This window comes from Myotis brandtii, unplaced genomic scaffold, assembly GCF_000412655.1.
Source record: "Myotis brandtii unplaced genomic scaffold, ASM41265v1 scaffold521, whole genome shotgun sequence".
In the NCBI taxonomy this organism is placed as follows: Eukaryota; Metazoa; Chordata; class Mammalia; order Chiroptera; family Vespertilionidae; genus Myotis; species Myotis brandtii.
In genome coordinates, this window is record NW_005369870.1 from 3,920,938 (window position 1) to 3,940,356 (window position 19,419).

General features: G+C 44.8%; 1 protein-coding gene across 17 annotated transcripts in view; it reads left to right on the forward strand.

Moving 5' to 3' along the window:
* The first annotated feature begins 129 nt into the window (after nucleotides 1-129).
* PPIP5K1 (diphosphoinositol pentakisphosphate kinase 1) overlaps nucleotides 130-19,419 on the forward strand; it is a 39,041-nt gene continuing 19,751 nt past the window's right edge. For 3 of the 17 annotated variants that reach the window (XM_014548740.1, XM_014548742.1, XM_014548744.1), the window contains exons 1-27: nucleotides 132-913; nucleotides 3,667-3,763; nucleotides 4,034-4,211; nucleotides 4,658-4,853; nucleotides 5,280-5,370; nucleotides 5,600-5,685; nucleotides 6,328-6,482; nucleotides 6,598-6,699; nucleotides 7,150-7,311; nucleotides 7,428-7,549; nucleotides 8,391-8,492; nucleotides 8,732-8,818; nucleotides 8,938-9,013; nucleotides 9,154-9,263; nucleotides 9,350-9,432; nucleotides 9,598-9,732; nucleotides 9,904-10,025; nucleotides 10,319-10,501; nucleotides 12,251-12,392; nucleotides 12,572-12,795; nucleotides 13,122-13,249; nucleotides 13,469-13,583; nucleotides 13,763-13,870; nucleotides 14,837-14,953; nucleotides 15,106-15,270; nucleotides 17,256-17,405; nucleotides 18,022-18,112. In XM_014548740.1, coding sequence (XP_014404226.1) covers nucleotides 4,062-4,211; nucleotides 4,658-4,853; nucleotides 5,280-5,370; nucleotides 5,600-5,685; nucleotides 6,328-6,482; nucleotides 6,598-6,699; nucleotides 7,150-7,311; nucleotides 7,428-7,549; nucleotides 8,391-8,492; nucleotides 8,732-8,818; nucleotides 8,938-9,013; nucleotides 9,154-9,263; nucleotides 9,350-9,432; nucleotides 9,598-9,732; nucleotides 9,904-10,025; nucleotides 10,319-10,501; nucleotides 12,251-12,392; nucleotides 12,572-12,795; nucleotides 13,122-13,249; nucleotides 13,469-13,583; nucleotides 13,763-13,870; nucleotides 14,837-14,953; nucleotides 15,106-15,270; nucleotides 17,256-17,405; nucleotides 18,022-18,112 — 3,202 coding nt within the window. In that variant the 5' untranslated portion in view covers nucleotides 132-913; nucleotides 3,667-3,763; nucleotides 4,034-4,061. Of the gene's footprint in view, nucleotides 914-3,666; nucleotides 3,764-3,794; nucleotides 3,814-3,994; nucleotides 4,212-4,657; nucleotides 4,854-5,279; nucleotides 5,371-5,599; nucleotides 5,686-6,327; nucleotides 6,483-6,597; nucleotides 6,700-7,108; nucleotides 7,312-7,427; nucleotides 7,550-8,390; nucleotides 8,493-8,731; nucleotides 8,819-8,937; nucleotides 9,014-9,153; nucleotides 9,264-9,349; nucleotides 9,433-9,597; nucleotides 9,733-9,903; nucleotides 10,026-10,318; nucleotides 10,502-12,250; nucleotides 12,393-12,571; nucleotides 12,796-13,121; nucleotides 13,250-13,468; nucleotides 13,584-13,762; nucleotides 13,871-14,836; nucleotides 14,954-15,105; nucleotides 15,271-17,255; nucleotides 17,406-18,021; nucleotides 18,113-19,419 lie in introns of those variants that run through there. The other 14 variants (XM_005877556.2, XM_005877549.2, XM_005877550.2 and 11 more) reach the window with 11 other exon arrangements.

Below are 19,419 nucleotides of genomic sequence, written 5' to 3' on the forward strand. Positions count from 1 at the left end.
GCCGGCGGCGCGGGCGACGGTCGGGGTGGGAGTCCGAGGAGCCGCGGGAGAGGAGTCAGCCTGGAGGGTCAGCCTGAGGAAGGGCTTGTGGCCGAGAGAGGCGGTGCGTGGCGAGGGGTCCTGTGCGGAAAGACGGGGTCTCAGGCCGCCTTTGGGGGGGATCCCTGCGGGTTCCACGGAAATCGTGACCAAGCGCGGTGACTCGGCCGAGGGTGGAGGACTGGTTAGTGCTGGGGAACTAGTGAGCGAGAGCTCAGTTCGATGGTTATGTGATGAGCCGCTCGGGGATGGGGGTGGCGAGCGGAGTCCGGGGAGGGGCGTTGCAGCGAGCTGGGGAAGGAAGGCCGAGGAGCGGGTCGACACGCAGGACCTGGGCACCGGCGCCGGGAGGAGGACTAAGAACGTGGCATCGGAAGGAACTGGGGGGCCGTCTGGTGAAGGTGGGGAGCGGGCAGTGTCGGGGGCCCCGAGTTTACTGTGTCGGAAGGATTCCTGCCTGAACTTAGTGTTGATGCTTCCCCTTCGCTCCATCCAGTGGGTGGTGGTCGGGGAAGCTGGAGGGCTCCTGCAAGCAGCCCTGCCTGCTAAGGGATGAAGAAGTCACCGAGTCTGCTCTCTCTTCCGCCCCGTCTCCAGATCTGATTTCACAGAGATGTTCCCGAGAAAATTGCCACCTGCCCCTCCCTCTCCCATCCTGCTTATCCCCACCTCCCTCCCTCCCTCATTCCCTCCTTCCTTTCCTTTCCCTTCCAGGGGTACTGGCCAGAGTAAGACAGCCCTTTAACCAAATGTAGGCTCTGAAGTTTTCTTTTCTTTCGCAACAACGTATTGGGTGAGAGGGGATGGGAGCAGAGCACAGAAAACAGGGGGGTGGCTCTTGGAACACCACCTTAAGCCCCAGCTTCTCCCAAAGGTACATCTAAATAAGCCCTCGCTTATTTCATATCTATTTCTGTCAGGCTTCTATTTTTGCTTTGTTAACTGTGAGTTTAGGCCTCTCATCTCTCCTGTAAACAGACTCTCCTTCCTCCTATTACCATCTCCCGTTATAGAGTTGCAATAGAACTTCAAGAACACGATCGCGTGCTGGTATATTCAGTAGAAAACCAGGAAGGCCGCAGTGTAAGAAAGGGTGAAAGGTTAGAAGTCTTAGGCAGGAGAAAAAAGCTCCTGCTTCAGAGGAAAGATAAAGATTGCCACAAAGTTCTACTTGCTTAAACCCTGCAGGGACCTTGGGAATGCCACAAGTCATGAAAATTGGGTCAGGTCACTGAAAAGGAGTTCAAAGAAACAGCCTATTAATCAGGAGGGGAGCGTACAAGGCATGCGGTGCACAACTGCAACTATTAAGTCTAAGGAGAATGCCGTGCCCCCAGGGTGGTTGAGCAAGGGAGACAAGTAGATGGTGAAGACTGGAAAGGACTCGCTTTATATAAAGGTTAACGGTAACTTTCTAATCAAAACGGCAACTCCCGCTGGCAAAATTCTAAAAAAAGAAAAAAACATGCCCTAGCCGGTTTGGCTCGGTGGATAGAGCCTTGGCCTGCGGACTGAAGGGTCCCTGGTTCAGTTCCAGTCGAGGGCATATGCCTGAGTTCCAGGCTCATTCCCCAGTGCAGTGTGTGTAGGAGGCAGCCGATCAATGATTCTCTCTCATCATTGATGTTTCTATCTCTCTCTCCCTCTCCCTTCCTCTCTGAAATCAATAAAGATATATTTAAAAAAATAAAAATAAAAAAACACACAAAAGAACCTGCAACTCCCACTTGTAATGGAAAGGTTTAAATAAAAATACAGAAAGTAATTATTATTGAAGACTATTTAAAATTTCATAAGACTAAATTAATCCACTTAAGGAGTTTGTGGCTTTCTAGAGTCAGTATTTCTGAGACCTTTTGGAGAATGTGGAAAATTACTGATGTGTGACTCAATTTTATTTTTGGGAAAAAAGTAGTAGATACCCATATCCCCATAATTTAGTATTAATAAATGTTAATACTTTTGTATATTTGCTTCAGATTTTAAAAATTGAAATAAACATTATAGATAGGATTGGGAAGTTCCATTCAAATTCTTGTCAGTTCCATTCTTCCCTTTCCTCAGAGGTAACTGCTATCATGCATTTGATGTTTGCCTTTCCAGTCTGTTTTTATATTTCTACTATTTATGTATACAGTCATAAATATAAGTAATATTTTTATTTATACAAATGGAACTGTGCTACATGTATTTCTATAGTTTTCATTTGGAAGCTGTCCTTATTGTTTGATTCATTTAAAAAATATTTTTATATGTTTTTATTGATTTCAGAGAGAGGAAGGGAGAGGGAGAGAGAGAGAGAGAAACATCAGTGATGAGAGAAAACATTGATCAGCTGCCTCCTGCACACCCCTACTGGGGACTGAGCCTGCAACCTGGGCATGTGCCCTGCTGACTGGGAATCAAAACCATGACTTCCTGGTTCACGGGTCAGCGCTCAACCACTGAGCCACACCAGCTGGACTGATTCATTTTTTTAAAAAATTGTTGTTAGTCTATCATTTGTGTACATTGCATTGTATTTATCCATTCCTCTACTTGTGACATCTGAGTTGTTTTTACTTTTTCCCATTACTGACTGAGGTTATGAGCATCTTTGCACATATCTTATGTGAGAGAGTTTCTCTACAGCAGGGTTTCTCAACCTTGGTACTACTAACATTTTGAATGGGATAATTCTTTGTTGTGGGGGAATGTCCTATGCATTTTAGACTATTTGGCAGCATGGCTCTGGCTGGATAGCTCAGTTGGTTATAGCATCATCCCCATATGCCAAGGTTGCAGGTTTGATCCTGTTCAGTGCACATACAAGAAGCAGCCAATGAATGTAGAAACAAGTGGAACAACAAATTGATGTTTCTCTCTCTCTCTTCCTCTCTCTCTAAAATAAATAATAATAATAAAAAAGAATATTTAGCAGCATCTCTGGCATCTGCTGACCAGATGCCAATAGCACCTCCCCAGATATGACAACCAAAAATGTCTCCCGCAGATGTCCCCTGCACAGCATATTCACAATTGGTTAAGCACCACTACTCTAGGTGTACTGTGTGTACACAGAAGCAGAACTGCCAGGTTGTTCTGACTCAAGTTTAAGTCTTAAGATATTCTCACTGATTATGGCTCTAGGCAGGATTTTTTTCCATTGTAGTTTCTGGTGTGAGGGACCTTGGCCTAGAGGAGGCTTGGGTCTGTAGTACCAGATGTGTTAGAGAGAAAATTGAAATTTCAGTTTGAGAATGGATTGGAGGCTGTTGTGTGGATGCTTGTATCCTCAGCCTAACAACCAGCATTACACCCATTTCCTTGAACAGATTTTCTGAACTTGGGCATCTTGTTTTTTTAAGGTGGAGCAGATGAAGGAGAGACGGGGGAATAGAGAATTTCAGTGTTCTGATAATGCTTAGAACATAAGGTGCCTTTAAGAAATGTGTGGGTGTTTTTTTTAAAAAATTAATCCATGGTAAGAATGAAGATGGGGGTTAAGGGCAATACAGCTGATCTCTCGTTCCTCTGCCCTTGAATTAAATCACTGAGTTCAGCACTACTGTAGGGAAGTGGAGAAGGACTAGGAATATTTTGGAATGAATCCAGCGTTTGAAATGTCACTTTAACCTTTTCTCATAGGAATCGACAGTAACCTTCCATGAGGAACTGCCTTTCCCATGTGCTGCTGGAGTTAACGGGTGTTTCCTGCTGGCAGAATCAGGGACATGACAGCACTGTAAGGGTTAATCTACTGATCCTCTAATCAGTCTCACAGCTGGAGGTGGGGTGAGCAGAAAAGGGAGACTTTGCTTTTCTGTTATGGATCTCTAGTCATTTCAAGTCTTAGCCCATGTGCGTCCTTTCCTGTTGATCCTTCTTACCATAGCTTTGTTTGTTTCCCCTAATTCCCTAGTTGTTTCCTCTTATTTCCTCATTCCCCACCCCATACCCCTACCTACTGTCATAGGGCTTGGATTCTGAGCTAATGGGATACTCTCCACTGCAGAGCGGGATGAGTGGGTGCTCCGGTGGGGATGTGGTCATTTCGGACCAGTGAGAGCGAGAGTGCTGCAGCCCACTTCTTCCTTGGAGCTGGAGATGAGGGGCTGGGCACCCGTCATCGAATAGGCATGAGGACAGAAGACAGTGACAGCGAGCTCCTTGAGGATGATGAGGATGAAATGGTAAGACTAGAGAAAATGATGTAATTTGGTATTGGGACCCCTGTTAAAAGTATTGAGATTCCATTTGGAAGGAGACGCCTTGCTGTTCTTTCCAAATGCATAGACTCCCTCATAAACGGGCCCTATCCTGATTAAAAGGAGGAGGAGTGGAGAATGGTTGGATTGCCTCCCTTTGAAGCCCCTACCCTATTGTCTCATGGTTACTGGTTCTCTGGCTCTTCTGCCTAAGCACACATTTCCTACTATGGAAAGGCTTCTATTCTGTAAGCAGTAGGAATCCCTATAGGCACCCCAATCTAAGAGGTAAGTTAGGAGACAACTTTTACTCCCTGGGTCCAAAGTCCTGGCAAGAAACTCTGTGCCCTAAAGAGATGAGATAGTGTTCCCTGATAGGGATGGTCCAGGTGGGAAGTTCCTGAGTTCCTGACAGCACTTCCTCTCTGTAGCCTCCTGAACCTCAGATCATTGTTGGCATCTGTGCTATGACCAAGAAATCCAAGTCCAAGCCAATGACCCAAATCCTAGAGAGACTCTGCAGATTTGACTACCTGACTGTTATTATCCTGGGAGAAGATGTGATCCTCAATGAACCTGTGGAAAACTGGCCATCCTGCCACTGCCTCATTTCTTTCCACTCCAAAGGTTAGGGTCTGAGAAGGAAATGGGAAGGAATGGTGTTGGGAATGTTGGGCTGGGAAATGAAGTTCTTACTGTCAGATAGTAAAGAAGCCTTCAGTTCTTCCTGACACACTAGAGAGCAGTACAAAGGGGTTTGTTTTTCCTACATCTTCGGGGAGTTGCTGCAGGTAGTGTAAAGCCCATATTTAAACCTCAGGACAGCTCTACAGCTCTTACGATCTTGAAGGACCCTAAAAATAAGTTCTTTTTTATTTTTTTCTGATGGATACTCTAGATTTGGGAAGTTGGGCAGAGGATAAGAGATGGGATGGATGGGTAGGGGAGCTCAATGGCAACTAATAGCTTTAATATGTCTATTTCTCTTGCTGTTTTTTCACTCTGTCTCTTTCACTTTCTTTCTTTGGTCTCTACTTCCTTTCTCCATCCCAGGCTTTCCTCTGGACAAAGCTGTTGCTTACTCCAAGCTTCGAAACCCCTTTCTTATCAATGACCTGGCTATGCAGTATTACATCCAGGATAGGTATAGCTTTCTGTTGACTGGTGGGTGTGTGGGTGGCCCTGAGATCATGCCTGTTTAGATAACGCACTCTGGGAGGGGCAGAGTCAAACAAACATGCTTAATTTTGTACCATACCCTCTTGAGTTCTGAACCATGGCAATTCCCAGTTCTTAAGCATATGAAATCCCTAGCCCTTCCCCATAGTAACCATCCCCACTTCTCCCAGCTAATTTATTCTGGGGGGTCACAGGAGGGAGGTGTACCGGATCCTGCAGGAGGAGGGTATTGATCTGCCTCGATATGCTGTGCTCAACCGTGACCCTGCCCGGCCTGAGGGTGAGTACCTGGTTTTGTCCAGTCCTACCCTGCCTTGCTTTCAATGACTTAGCCCAGTTCTCCATCCTCTAGACATCTCCTATGTACCACCTATCTGAGTGAGGCTTTGGTTATTAGATTACTAGAGGCCCATTGCACGGAGATTCGTGTAATAGCCTTCCCTTCCCCTGGCTGCTGGCACCGGTTTTCCTTCGGCACCCGGGACCCAGGCCTTCGCTCCGTCCGGAGCCTTCAGTCTTCGCGGCTCCGGACGGAGCCTTCAGTTTTCGCAGCTCCGGATGGAGCCTTCAGTCTTCGCTCCACTGCTTCGCCCCTACGTATGCAAATTAACCGCAATCTTTGTTGGGTTAATTTGCATACTCTTCTGATTGGCTGGTGAGCGTAGTGGAGGGACAGTTAATTTACATGTTTGTCTATTATTAGGTAAGATGGGTAGAGTTAGAGCCATGGGTCTTCGGACTCAGCCTTGTATCTCTTCTATAGATATTATTATGTCTATATACCATATAGATATTACCACATTTATTACAAAGATGTGATCATAGGAACTTGAGGGTTATAAAGATGAAAACTTAAAGAAAAAGGAGTTGGAAGTATTCTACAATTCTAGGCCCTAGGAATGACTGCATACCTACTTTTCAGAGTGCAATCTAATAGAAGGGGAAGACCAGGTAGAGGTAAACGGAGCTGTCTTCCCCAAGCCCTTTGTGGAGAAGCCCGTGAGTGCAGAGGACCACAATGTTTACATCTACTACCCCAGCTCAGCTGGAGGAGGAAGCCAGCGCCTCTTTCGTAAGGTATGGGGGAATCAGAGCAGTTGAAGGACAAGAATGAGGTTGTGGGGAGGGGAGCTGGAGAATTTGGGGACAAAGTAGAGGCAACATTCTTTTTTTCTTCCTTTTCCTTCCAAAGATTGGCAGCCGAAGCAGCGTTTATTCTCCTGAGAGCAGCGTCCGAAAGACAGGGTCCTACATCTATGAGGAGTTTATGCCAACAGATGGCACAGATGTCAAGGTTATGGTGGATATAGGGATTAAGAGGCTATAAATGTCTAGGTGGGATGGGGGCTTGGGAGTAAGTGGAGGCATGTGGAGGGTGTCATAGAAAATAAAGGGTGAATGTGAGTGGCTTTCATATTCAGGTGAAGATAACAAGCGGTGGAAGTAAATATTTAAATTGTTACTATCAGCAAGGGCAAGGGTGACATGGAAGATGATATAAAATTAGTAAATAATTTCTTAATAAGGATGATAGTGCTGGAACCCCTAGGAGAAACTTTCATAATAATACTTCAGTAGGGCTCAGTAAGAAAAGTGTCAGTTTCCTTGTTCTTTATACTTAGGGTGTATTTTTGTTTTGGTTTTGGTTTTTACTCTGAAACTAGTCTACAGACCTAGTGCTCATATTGTCTTCTCATATACAGGGTGCGCTGTGGGCATACTCAGTGATGCTATGTACCTGCAGGTATATACAGTGGGGCCAGATTATGCCCATGCTGAAGCCAGAAAATCTCCAGCTTTGGATGGGAAGGTCGAACGAGACAGTGAAGGAAAAGAGATTCGATATCCAGTCATGCTGACTGCCATGGAAAAACTGGTGGCCAGGAAAGTCTGTGTAGCGTTTAAGGTAAAGGCTTATGGGGGTGAGGGGTGCTATGTAATGAAGGAGACAGATAGGAGCAGGGATCTGGGAGGAAAAAATGGCTCCATTGTTCTCATCTTGCCTCTTTGCCCTGCATGCAGCAAACAGTGTGTGGTTTTGACCTTCTTCGTGCCAATGGTCATTCCTTTGTATGTGATGTCAATGGCTTCAGTTTTGTCAAGAATTCAATGAAATACTACGATGACTGTGCCAAGATTCTGGGGTAAGGGACACAGTAGTTTGGGCTGGGAAGAATGGGCTTAGAGAAGAGAGTTAAAAAGCTTTTACTTTAATTTAAATATTATAAAAATGCTTTCAAAAGGAAAATAGAAAAAGGGCTCCTCAGCCCTCTTGCCTTCCCAACACTGCACTACCCAGAGGTAATTACGGTTAATAGTCTTAGGCATAATAGTATGTGTTTTTCTGCCATGTATAAACAAATTATATTTATTGTATTAAATGTAATCATATTGTAATACTGTTTACAACTTGACTTTTAAAAAATTCATCACATAATATTTAAAACATTTAAAAATGTATAAGAAATGATAAGTTTCCATGTATTCACCATTGAGCTTAAGAAATAAAATATTGCCTGGCCACTGTGGCTAAGTGGTTGAGCGTCATCGGCCCATCAACCAGGAGGTCATGGTTCAATTATCGATCAGGGCACATGCCCCATTTGCAGGCTCAATCCCCAGTAGAGGTCATGCAGGAAGCAGCTGATAGATGTTTCTCTCTCATCTATCTATCTATCTCCATCCCTTCCACTCTCTAAAATCAATAAAAATGTATTTTAAAAAAGACATAAAATATTAAGGATATAGTTGAGGCCCTTCCATACCCCTCACTAATTACATCCCCTTTCTTCCCATCCAGAGGTATTTTGTGTTTGTTAATTTCATACATATATTAATACTTCTATTACAAATATGTGGTGGATTTGCATGCTTTTAGACTATTTATGTATTTTTCTACAACGTGCTAGTTTTTGTGAGCTTCATTCCTATGTGTAGTTCTGGTTCATTCATTTTCACACGGCTTCTTCATGTTTCTCCCTCTAGGAACACCATAATGCGAGAACTCGCCCCACAGTTCCAGATCCCATGGTCCATCCCCACAGAGGCCGAGGACATTCCCATTGTCCCTACCACATCTGGCACTATGTGAGCAAAAGTGAAAAATCTGGAATAACCTGCTTAAGGCACCTAAGTCAGATCAGTAGTTACTTCCCTGACCCTGTGCATTCTGACCAGGTCTCTTCTAGGAAGTTTTCTTAACCTTACCTATATTCCTAACCGCAGACAGTTTCCCACTGTTCTTTAACATGTCAAGTAGGATGAAATGATGAGAGGTGGGGTGGGATGAAATGTGGGAGAGGCTCTAAAAACATTCCCTATCTTAGGATGGAACTACGTTGTGTCATTGCAATTATTCGTCATGGGGATCGTACACCCAAGCAGAAGATGAAGATGGAAGTGACACACCCAAGGTAGAAAGAGTGCCCTGATTTAGACAAATAGATTTTTTTGTGAGGGAAATGGGGATGGGGCAGCTCCCAGAGGCTTTGACTGTCTCACCCCATATTGAAGCTTCTCCTTATTTCTTTAGGTTTTTTAGTCTGTTTGAAAAGCATGGTGGTTACAAGACAGGGAAATTAAAACTAAAGCGGCCCGAACAGCTACAGGTAAGACGGTGAATCTGACTTGGAGGAGCAGTGCTTTGAGGAAGATAGAGGGTATGAGATTGGGGGCCTCTGAGAGACCAGGATGAAGGGTACCTGGCCAGGATGTGGTCTTCTCACGGATACCCTATTACCTCATTCAGGAGGTGCTGGACATTGCAAGGCTGCTGTTGGCTGAACTGGAGAAAGAACCAGGTGGTGAGATCGAGGAGAAGACTGGGAAACTAGAGCAGCTGAAGTCTGTGCTGGAGATGTGAGAAAGGGGATAGGAAAAGGGAGCCTCTTAACACTGAGAATGGGGGCTGGAATAGAAACTCATACTATGAGTTTATCCTGCAGGTATGGTCACTTCTCAGGCATCAACCGGAAGGTGCAGTTGACTTACTATCCTCATGGAGTAAAAGCTTCTAATGAGGGGCAAGGTAAGATATAATAGCCCCTTTCCATTATCATTCAGATCTCTTCTTCTTGAACCCTTAGATGACTTCTACCACAGATGACCTTTCTGGGCTCTTCAAAAGACCTAACATTTAGATGGCCCCAGTGTTTTCCTCAGATCTAGGTCTACTTACTGCCTTTTATTCCAGCAGATCCACAGCAGAAGGCTGTGGCTCCATCTCTCTTGCTGGTACTGAAGTGGGGTGGAGAACTGACTCCCGCTGGCCGTGTTCAGGCTGAGGAGCTGGGGCGAGCTTTTCGCTGCATGTACCCTGGAGGACAGGGTGAGTGTTTGGGGGAATAAACACCTAGCAGGGCTGGGATAAAATGATTAGAGGATAAGTTGGGGGACATGAAGGATCTGAGGCAATGGGGAAGTTAAAGGGGGAACAAGCATTCTTTCTTCCACGTGGGAATTTGTGGTATGCATCCCTGGTCCTTCCCTTTGCCCTCAGGTGACTATGCTGGCTTCCCTGGCTGTGGGCTGCTTCGGCTTCATAGCACTTTCCGCCATGATCTCAAGATCTATGCATCTGATGAGGGCCGAGTCCAGATGACTGCTGCTGCCTTTGCCAAGGTGCACCCTATAGTTCTCCCACAGTCCCAGCTTCCTTTAGGTAGAGAAGCAGAGAGTTTGGAGAACTAGTTGGGAAATTTAGGGTGTTTGTGTGCTGACTCAGAAGTTTCTCCTTGTTCCGACCCCATTCTGTACTACTGACAATGCGCTGAGAATAATTAATGAGGTTAGGCTCCTTGACCTATACGTCAGTTCTCCTAGCCAGATCTCATTTGATCTCTCAGACCATCTAGGCATAGGGGGACTATGCTAGACTGTAAGGAAAGCTAACAGACTTTGTGCTTGCCCTCCAGGGCCTTTTGGCTCTAGAAGGGGAGCTGACACCCATTTTGGTACAAATGGTGAAGAGTGCCAACATGAATGGGCTCCTGGACAGTGATGGTGATTCCTTGAGCAGCTGCCAGCACCGAGTGAAGGCTCAACTTCACCATATTTTGCAACGGGATGCACCCTTTGGCCCCGAGGATTATGATCAGGTCAGGCTCTCTATCTTTCTGCCCTGATCCCAAATTTCTAGAATTCTAAAAAATAGTGAACAGTAATTGTAGTTACCATGTGCCGGGTACTGTTGTACATACTTTCCATACATTATCTCATTTAATCCTTACCCTTTGAGATAAGTATGGGTCCACAATCTCTTATCCACATTCTCAGAAATCAAAAGAATTTTTATAAGTTTGGCACCAAGATTCATTTGGCAGCAAAACTTGACATGATAAGTATTTGTAATCCCTATTTATCCCATTTAGTGTACATAGTCATATTTTGCTGCATAAGTGTATTTGATTATGCCCCATGCCCTGCTGGAAGTATTATAAAGCATATAGCATATGCACTATATTAACTTCCTAAAGTTTGAAAATTTCTCAATTTCAAACACAGCTGGTCCCAAGGTTTTTTGAATGAAAGGATGTTTTAATTATTTATTGCTGCATAAGAAACTATCCCAAAACTCAGTAACTTAAAACAACCACTATTTCATTGTCTCACAGTTCTAGGCTCAACTAGTCTTGCTTGGGGTCTCTCCTAAAATTTCCCAGATGTTATTCAGACATTGGAGCTGGAACCATCTGGAGGCTTGACTAGGATGCTGGGATGGCTGAGCTCTCTTTCTCTTTTTACGCTCTCCCAGTGGTCTCAGGGCCTCTCCTCTCCATATGGTTTTTCTAGCATGATAGCCAGACTTCTTTAAAAAAAAAAAAGATAGAAACATCAATGACAAGAGAGAATCTTTGATTGGCTGCCTCCTGCACACCCCACTACTGGGGATTGAGCTCACAACCTAGGCATGTGTCCCGACCGGGAATTGAACTGGTTCATAGGTCAATGCTCAACCATTGAGCTACACCGGCTGAGCCAGACTTCTTAAATGATAGCTTAGGACTTCCCCAAAGCAGAAGCTTCCAAGTTTTTAAAACTGTAGGCCCAGAATTAGCCCAACATAATTTTGATATCTTTTATTGGTCAAGCAGTCACAGGGTCAGTCTAAATCCAAGGGAAGGGGAAAGTGACAAAGAATTAATGACCATCTTTAATCCACCATAAGAACTGTGGACCTATACTACTTTTTCCTCATTTTACAGATGAGGAAATCTAGGCTCAGAAGAATCTAAGCAACCTTTCAAGGTCACCCAGTTAGTATGAACCCAAGGAGTCTAACTCAAGAGCTCAGGATATTAGCCACTGCAGTATACTGCTTCACAGTATTAATCACAGTGGATGCCATTACACAATGTCATCCTTCTTCTTGTGTATCCAGGCCACTTTTGACAGGAACATATGCCAGACAATGATTTTCCACCAGCCAGGCCAAGGGACCCTACCCATGCATGAATTTCGTGCATTGGGCCTCTAGTGAGATATTATCTTTATTACCCACTCATGAAAACATTCTGTGAAGATTTTGAGGAATTTGAGTTTCATCTTTATTCCCCAGAATTTTCCATGTATTTTTTTAGAACCCCCAAGAAAAGAAACTAGGTCTATTTTTATTTCCTCTGTACTCCAAGACTTTTAAGATCAACTCTTCATAAATGACTATGTGAAAGAGCAGTTCCCTCATCCGAAGGCTCTAGAACACCTGGTATGCCTAGTATCTTAAGAGTGCTCATTGGAGTGATTCAACAAACAGATATTATTTACAGGCAATCTCTGTAATAAGCTCACAGGAATCTGGCCAATTGGTACTTAGCCTCGCTTGCTTTTCATCTCTCTATTCCTCACAGCTGGCTCCAACTGGAAGCACTTCCCTATTCAACTCCATGGCTGTCATTCAGAATCCTGTAAAGGTCTGTGATCAGGTATTTTCCCTGATTGAAAACCTTACTCACCAGATCCAGGAACGGATGCAGGACCCCAAATCTGTAGGTGGGTATGAATACTATCTTCCCTTCAAGGTTTTAGGTATGGATGGGTTCCTCAGACACTCCTGTGTCCTCTCTCCTAAATGGCAAGACATCCTCATCTCTCTAGTTCTGCTTCAGATTTGTTAGGCTCTTTTGTTAGAGGTAAGTCTTGGCTTCTCTGACTGTCCGTCTTCCTTCCAGACGTGCAACTCTACCACAGTGAGACACTAGAGCTAATGCTACAGCGTTGGAGCAAGCTGGAGCGTGACTTTCGACAGAAGAGTGGACGCTATGATATCAGTAAGATCCCTGACATCTATGACTGTGTCAAGTATGATGTGCAGCACAATGCGAGTCTGGGACTTCAAGGCACAGCAGAGTTGCTACGTCTCTCTAAGGCATTGGCTGATGTGGTCATTCCCCAGGTGTGTCTCATAGAAGGGGTCTAACCTGGGGATAGGGGCATTGGGTAAGAAAGGAGAGAAAAGGTAGAAGGGAGGGGCGGTATTGGAACCAGAGGAAGGAAACTTAGAGAAGGAATTAGTTGAGTTGCTACAAGTCTCAGGGTCTACTCTGGCTCTGAGTAAGTGTAACAGACTAACTGAGGAGAAACCTGGAGAGGGGGAATATGGTGGATATGAAAAAAACCCTAGACCTGAGGTGAAGACAAGCTTGATCTTGAGCCTGAGAATATGAGGCGAGAGGAAGACAGGATTCATTGAGATACTTATTCCTGGCCTATGGCCCCTAGGAGTACGGGATCAGTCGGGAGGAGAAACTGGAAATTGCCGTGGGCTTCTGTCTTCCACTGTTGCGGAAGATACTACTTGACCTGCAGAGAACCCACGAGGATGAGTCTGTCAACAAGCTGCATCCCCTGTGAGGGAGGGCTGGGAGGGGTACTGGATGGAGGGAGGGGCATGTCAGGGGAGCCATTAGGGGAATCCAGACTGGGACAGCTTGGGGAACCAAGAATAGGAGGAAGGGATACTGGGATGGACAGGAGAGAAGAAGTCTTTGAGGGGGAGGAGGAAGTTTGTGGAGGGTGGGAAGCTTCCAGATTATTCGATGGTGTGAGTGACTTAGCTATTACCTCAGGTATTCCCGAGGAGTGCTCTCCCCAGGACGCCATGTTCGAACACGTCTCTATTTCACCAGTGAAAGCCATGTCCACTCCCTACTCAACGTCTTCCGTTACGGGGGACTTCTTGATGTAAGGATCTTTCTTCTTCCTTCAGCCTATGAGCATCCTTTTTTAGCATTCTTTTACTCTCCTCCTCATATTTTTGTTTTGTTTTTTTTTTCTGCAAGCTTTCTCTGGTCTTCTTGTCCCTCTGCCCATCCCCAGACTCCCTTGGCAGGCATTGCCTTACTTCTTCTTGTGTCCGGTAGGAAACCAAGGATGCACAATGGCAGCGAGCTTTGGCTTACCTTAGTGCCATCTCGGAGCTCAACTACATGACCCAGATTGTCATCATGCTCTATGAGGACAACACACAGGTGAGGAGCCAACAGGATGGGATGAGTAGAGGGCCCCTTCTTTCTCCTCCATCCTCTTTTAGGAAAAAACTGGTTTAGCCTTAGAATTTGTCAAATCCATCCAGGAGTGGCACCTGGGTACAGCATGACACAGAGCATCTAGAGCAGCGGTTCTCAACCTGTGGGTCGTGACCCCTTTAGGGGTTGAATGACCCTTTCACAGGGGTCCCCTAAGACCATCAGAAAACACATATTGAATATATAATTACATATTGTTTTTGTGATTAATCACTATGTTTTAATTATGTTCAATTTGTAACAATGAAAATACATCCTGCACATCAGATATTTACATTACGATTCATAACAGTAGCAAAATTACAGTTATGAAGTAGCAACGAAAATAATTTTATGGTTGGGGGTCACCACAACATGAGGAACTGTATTAAAGGGTCGAGGCATTAGGAAGGTTGAGAACCACTGATCTAGAGGTTCCTACTGGAAAAGAAAAGGTGTTTTGGGATGGTGTTGAGCCAGAGAGATACCACAGAACATAGCTCTGGTATTAGGGAGAGTATGGAATTTGGGACATGTTATAATGATTCTTTTTTTTCTCAAAAATTGTTATACATATACCTTCTTCATCTGGCTGCACAAAGATATCTTTAAATGTTCTGCTATATGCACTGTAGCAAAGCTGAATTATTGTGGGAGATGGATTGGGAGGGTCGTAGAAGTGGGAGTTGGAAAGTCATGCCAAACGGTTAATCTCAAACAGTAGAGGTGAGGGAATGAGGATCCTGTAGTAACTCTGGACTATAGTTAAAGGGAAGCTCTAATAAACCAGCCCCAGAGTGAAGTAAGACACTGGTAGCTCAGCCCTGGGAGGATACATTCTCTTGAGTTCCTCTCTGTTGTCCCTGCCTGGTCTTCCACCACCATATCCAGCTCCTCCAACTCTCCCTTCATTCTGGTGATGTCCCATAGGATCCCTTATCAGAGGAACGATTCCACGTGGAGCTGCACTTCAGCCCTGGAGTGAAAGGTGTCGAGGAAGAAGGCAGTGCACCAACTGGCTATGGATTCCGTCCAGCCTCTTCTGAGGTGGGTCTGAGTGCTGGGATTTGGGACTGGAGGATTTAGGAACCAAGTGGTTGGGAAACTTGGAAACAGTACAGTGAGGTAAAAGGTTTGGGAAGTCTGAGATCAGGAGTCCAGAAGCCATTAATACGTCTCCTATGCCTGTTGTTGCATAGAATGAGGAGATGAAAACCGACCAAGGCAGCATGGAGAACCTGTGCCCAAGGAAGGCATCAGATGAGCCAGACCGTGCATTGCAGACTTCACCCCAGCCCTCTGAGGGTCCTGGCCTCCCAAGGAGATCACCCCTCATTCGTAACCGAAAAGCTGGCTCCATGGAGGTAATGGGAGGGGCTTGGGAGAAAGAAGTGGTGGAAGTGCTCATAGGACAATATCCATGAATCCTCTGAATCCCCTTGAGGGATGACTCTTGGGACCTTAAGCAGAGTCCTCCTACCCCTGATGGATATGTTTTACTTAAATCTCTTTTTCAAAGCCAGTCTCCCAATAATGCTCCTTTAAACTGGTTACTACTTCTGAGGTTAAAGAGATGCCAGTGAGAGGTGCCTGAGAGAGAAGGATTTTAAGAGATGAGCATGAGGAGGAGGCCTCTGGATGAACTTAAAAAAGGCTTCTTGAAAAGGAAATCTAGTAGAAACAGTATGAGCTCTGGTCTGAAATTGCAGTCCAATACTTGGAAGCTGTGTGACCATCAACAATTAACTTCTCCAAGCCTCAATTTTTTTTCATCTATAAAGTTTAAGTAATATCCACCATATCGATGCTCAGTAAATAGTACTTACTATGATAACAATGCAATTGGTATTAAAGGCTAGGCCCTCTCCATCTCTTTTTTGCCTTGGGTAAAAATTATAGCTCAACAGGAGCAAATATGTGGTACTTTAAATTAATCCTTTTAGTCCGGCCAGTGTGGCTCAGTTCATTGAGCGTCAGCCCATGAACCAGGAAGTCACTGTTCAATTCCTGGTTAGGACACATGCCCGATTGCAGGGTTGATCCCTAGTAGGGGGCATGCAGGAAGCAGCCATTGATGTTTCTCTCTCATCGATGTTTCTTCTATCTCTCTCTCCCTCTCCCTTCCTCTCTCTGAAATCAGTAAAAACATATTTTTAAAAAAATTAATCCCTTTAGGATTATCTATACTAGAAAGGGAATCAAGTCTGAAAGTCTGTGTTCCCCTTGTTCTAATGAGCAGGCTTATGGCCATGGGCCTGTCTGCTATTCTTGGCGTTTGTCTCTAGTCCTGTAGCCTAGAGGAAGGAACTGTTGTAAATCTCACATGTATCTAGCTAACCTTTCTGGGGTTTTGGTCTGTTTCTCATGGAAAGATTCTTGTCCTTTTTGGCCCTGTTACACTCTTTTTGACCCTATAATTTATCGGGATCTCAGGGACTCTGACTGTCTGATTTGAGTCCTGTTTTTATAGATGAATCTGTTCACCTATTTGTGTGCCAGCTCTGTCTTAAAGGAGTTGTTCTTTCCATTTTAGCGATATCTCAGAAGAATCTATAACTAGCTTGCGTAGGTTCAGCAAGAGATTTACAGTTAAGATTTTGGAGAAACCTGAGAAGACAAAGTAGTCTGTGTTCTGGACTCATCTTTTTCTTCCTGAAGATTTTAAAGTGGATTTGAAGTTGTGAATACTCAGTTTCTTTGGGTGGGATATGCATCATTTTCTCTCAGAGGTGTAAGTTAACTCAGTATCCACAGTACACTAGTACCCTTCAGGTTCATGTGAATAGATGAAATGGATAGAATGACATAATCTTCCATCAATAAACTGCTCCTCCCCCTCTAAAAGTCTTCCCGTTCACATCGTCTGCAGTCTCTCTGGCACTGCGGTGCTTTACCCCCTTTTCCTTCTGGTTTAAGCAGTTAAGAGACATAGGAAAGGCAGAGCTCTGTGTATCACATCTCAGATTTGATGCGATGGACATTTCTTTCAGGCCTATAGGAAGCTTCCTGCTGTGATCACATTTCTTTCTTTCAATTACTAGTGTAGCTTATCCAGGATAATGGTTGCCCAAGATGTGTTCCTTCAATTTGCAAGAAAATCTTCTGTCTTCTCCTTGGTCACACAGCCTTTCAATATTAATATGTCCTCTCCTGTTCTATATTATCCCTATCAATTACAACCCTTCCCCATCCCTTCTTCTCCTCTTGCTTTGGACTATTTTAGAATACAAAATCTGTGACCTTCATTTTCTCCAGTCCTAAAATTAGGTCTGCCCAATAGGCACTGGGGCTTTCGGGGGCCTGGGGGTTAAAGGAGCCTTGACCGGCTTTCCACCCGGTCTGATTTCAGGTCATGAACATGCAGTGCACAGGGAACCTGGACCTGATCCCCTTGCGGGGACGGCGCCGCAGGAGGTCAGGAGACCTCCCCCGGCCTTCCCCAGCCATCGGCCTACAGCCCCGGGCTGTGTCCACCACTCACCTGGCATCCTGCACACAGGTGTTCCTCCCTACTTCATCTTCCTTTTCTGCCTCTGTCTTTGCCTTTTGGGATTTAGGGATTCAGAACACTGTTGGGGTTGGGGTGGGTATATGTATGTGGGGGGTTGTATGATTGGACCCTTGTGGGCTTTTTAGAAATCAGTTTCATGTCTCTAAAAGTGGAGGGGCGGGCTTCTTGGTTCAGATAAAAGACTGAGTATAGTTTCCATAGCCACAGCTGTCTCATGGAAAGAAGAGAGGGCCAGACTTTATTTCTTATTGTATCTGAGCTATTGTCATTAGCTTGCTGAGTCCTGCAGAGAGATAGATAGTATTAAGGAACCCTGCTCTGCTGAGAACTGAGAATGGTTGAATAATGATTTCTCAGATTTGGGATGGGAGGACTAGGGGCACAGACATCTTGGAAATAGACGTGCCTTCTAGTATAGAAGGATTCTCTGGACAGTTTCCTTTTGCTCTGCAAACTACACTCTGTTTCCTTTCCTTCTTCCTCCTCCTTAAAAGATCCTTTGGTTCTTCCAAACTTTCTGACATTGCTTCGCTTTGTAGGGGCAGGAATTCAGGATCTGCTGATTTGAGTGGCAAATGGTAACATAGAGTCCTTTTTTCTCCAGGTGCTTTCTGAGACTTCGTCTTCCAGGCCTGGTGGCTACCGGCTCTTTTTGTCTTCACGGCCACCTACGGAGATGAAGCAGAGTGGCCTAGGTATGGTTTTCCAGCTTCTCTCACCTGTTGTTGGGAAAGGGTGTCTGTCTGTCCTTCAGAGTTTTATTGTGGGAATTGGGGTCATCCAGTCAGTAGAATTGTCTGGTGGGGCTAGGGAGGATGAATTTGGAGAAGCCATATTTAGGTGTGAACTTTGATCCCAATGACTATTTCAATTCCAGGAAGGTGTTTGTCTTCTGGTTTTCTATACCAATCCCCCTTTCTCTGACTGAAGGGCATTTTTTGGCTTCTCCTCTCATTCCTTATCTGTCCCTCCAGTCTAGCCCAGACCTTAAGGGGCCATGGAGACTCTGAATCTTCAGAGTTATCAGAGACAGAGCTATAAATAGAGGTACTCATGAACCCTATAAGTGTCATATTCCTCATTTGGAGAATTTGTGCCATGTCTTTCTCTGAGATCTGTGTTTATTATATCCTTGCTCTGACCCTTTCTATCTCCATGCCCTCTCCATCATCTCTCCTAATCCTATAATTTTTTTTCCTTCCTTCCTGAAAATTGAGGGACAAATCTGAGACTGGTATAGTGGCAGAGGCTTCTCTCAGGACTTTGAGGGAATGTCTCTTGATTTTTTTTTTTTGATTCCTGGAGAGGGGTGGAGAACATCATTCAACCTTTCCTCAGAACACAGACTGCAGGAAGGACCAAGCCTCAGAGGGTATTGTATTCTTTGGGAGTGGGGAGTGGTTCTTGGGAGGGGCTATCTTTGAACACAGTGCCTTGTGGACCAGTAACTAAAAATGGCAGGTAGTGATAATTGTGTTGGGTCTGGGCTTGGTCCCCTGGCTCTTTCTATCTTGTCCTATATTCTCTTCATTTAGCTCCTTTGGTTTTTCTGTTACCTTTCTTTTTGGCAGCCAATTTCTTGGCCCCAAAACGGTCAGCATTTGGACCAGCAGAGAAAGATTTTGGTAACTTTCCAGGCTAATTTTATGGGAGTAGGTTGCCTTCTAGATTCCTGAAATGAGATAGATGGTTTGGGTCATGAAAAATAAATGACGGATGTACACATCTGTGATACAGCCTTCTCATCCCAGAAGTCCCAGTAAAGAATAGATTTCAAGTAGGCTTGAAAAGAGGATAGGTGTGTCTGGCCCAGTTAAGTGGGAGTGCTGTCATGAACAAGGCAGAGGTATCGGCATGGTAATTGACAGATGGTGTTGGTAAGGTGGAGACTACCCTCTGAGATGATCCAAGAACTGAGCAGGACAGGATGGCAGGACTGCACCAGAACATTATTTACTAGAGGAAATAAAAAAGCTTGGGGTGGTCGGGGACAAAGCCAGCT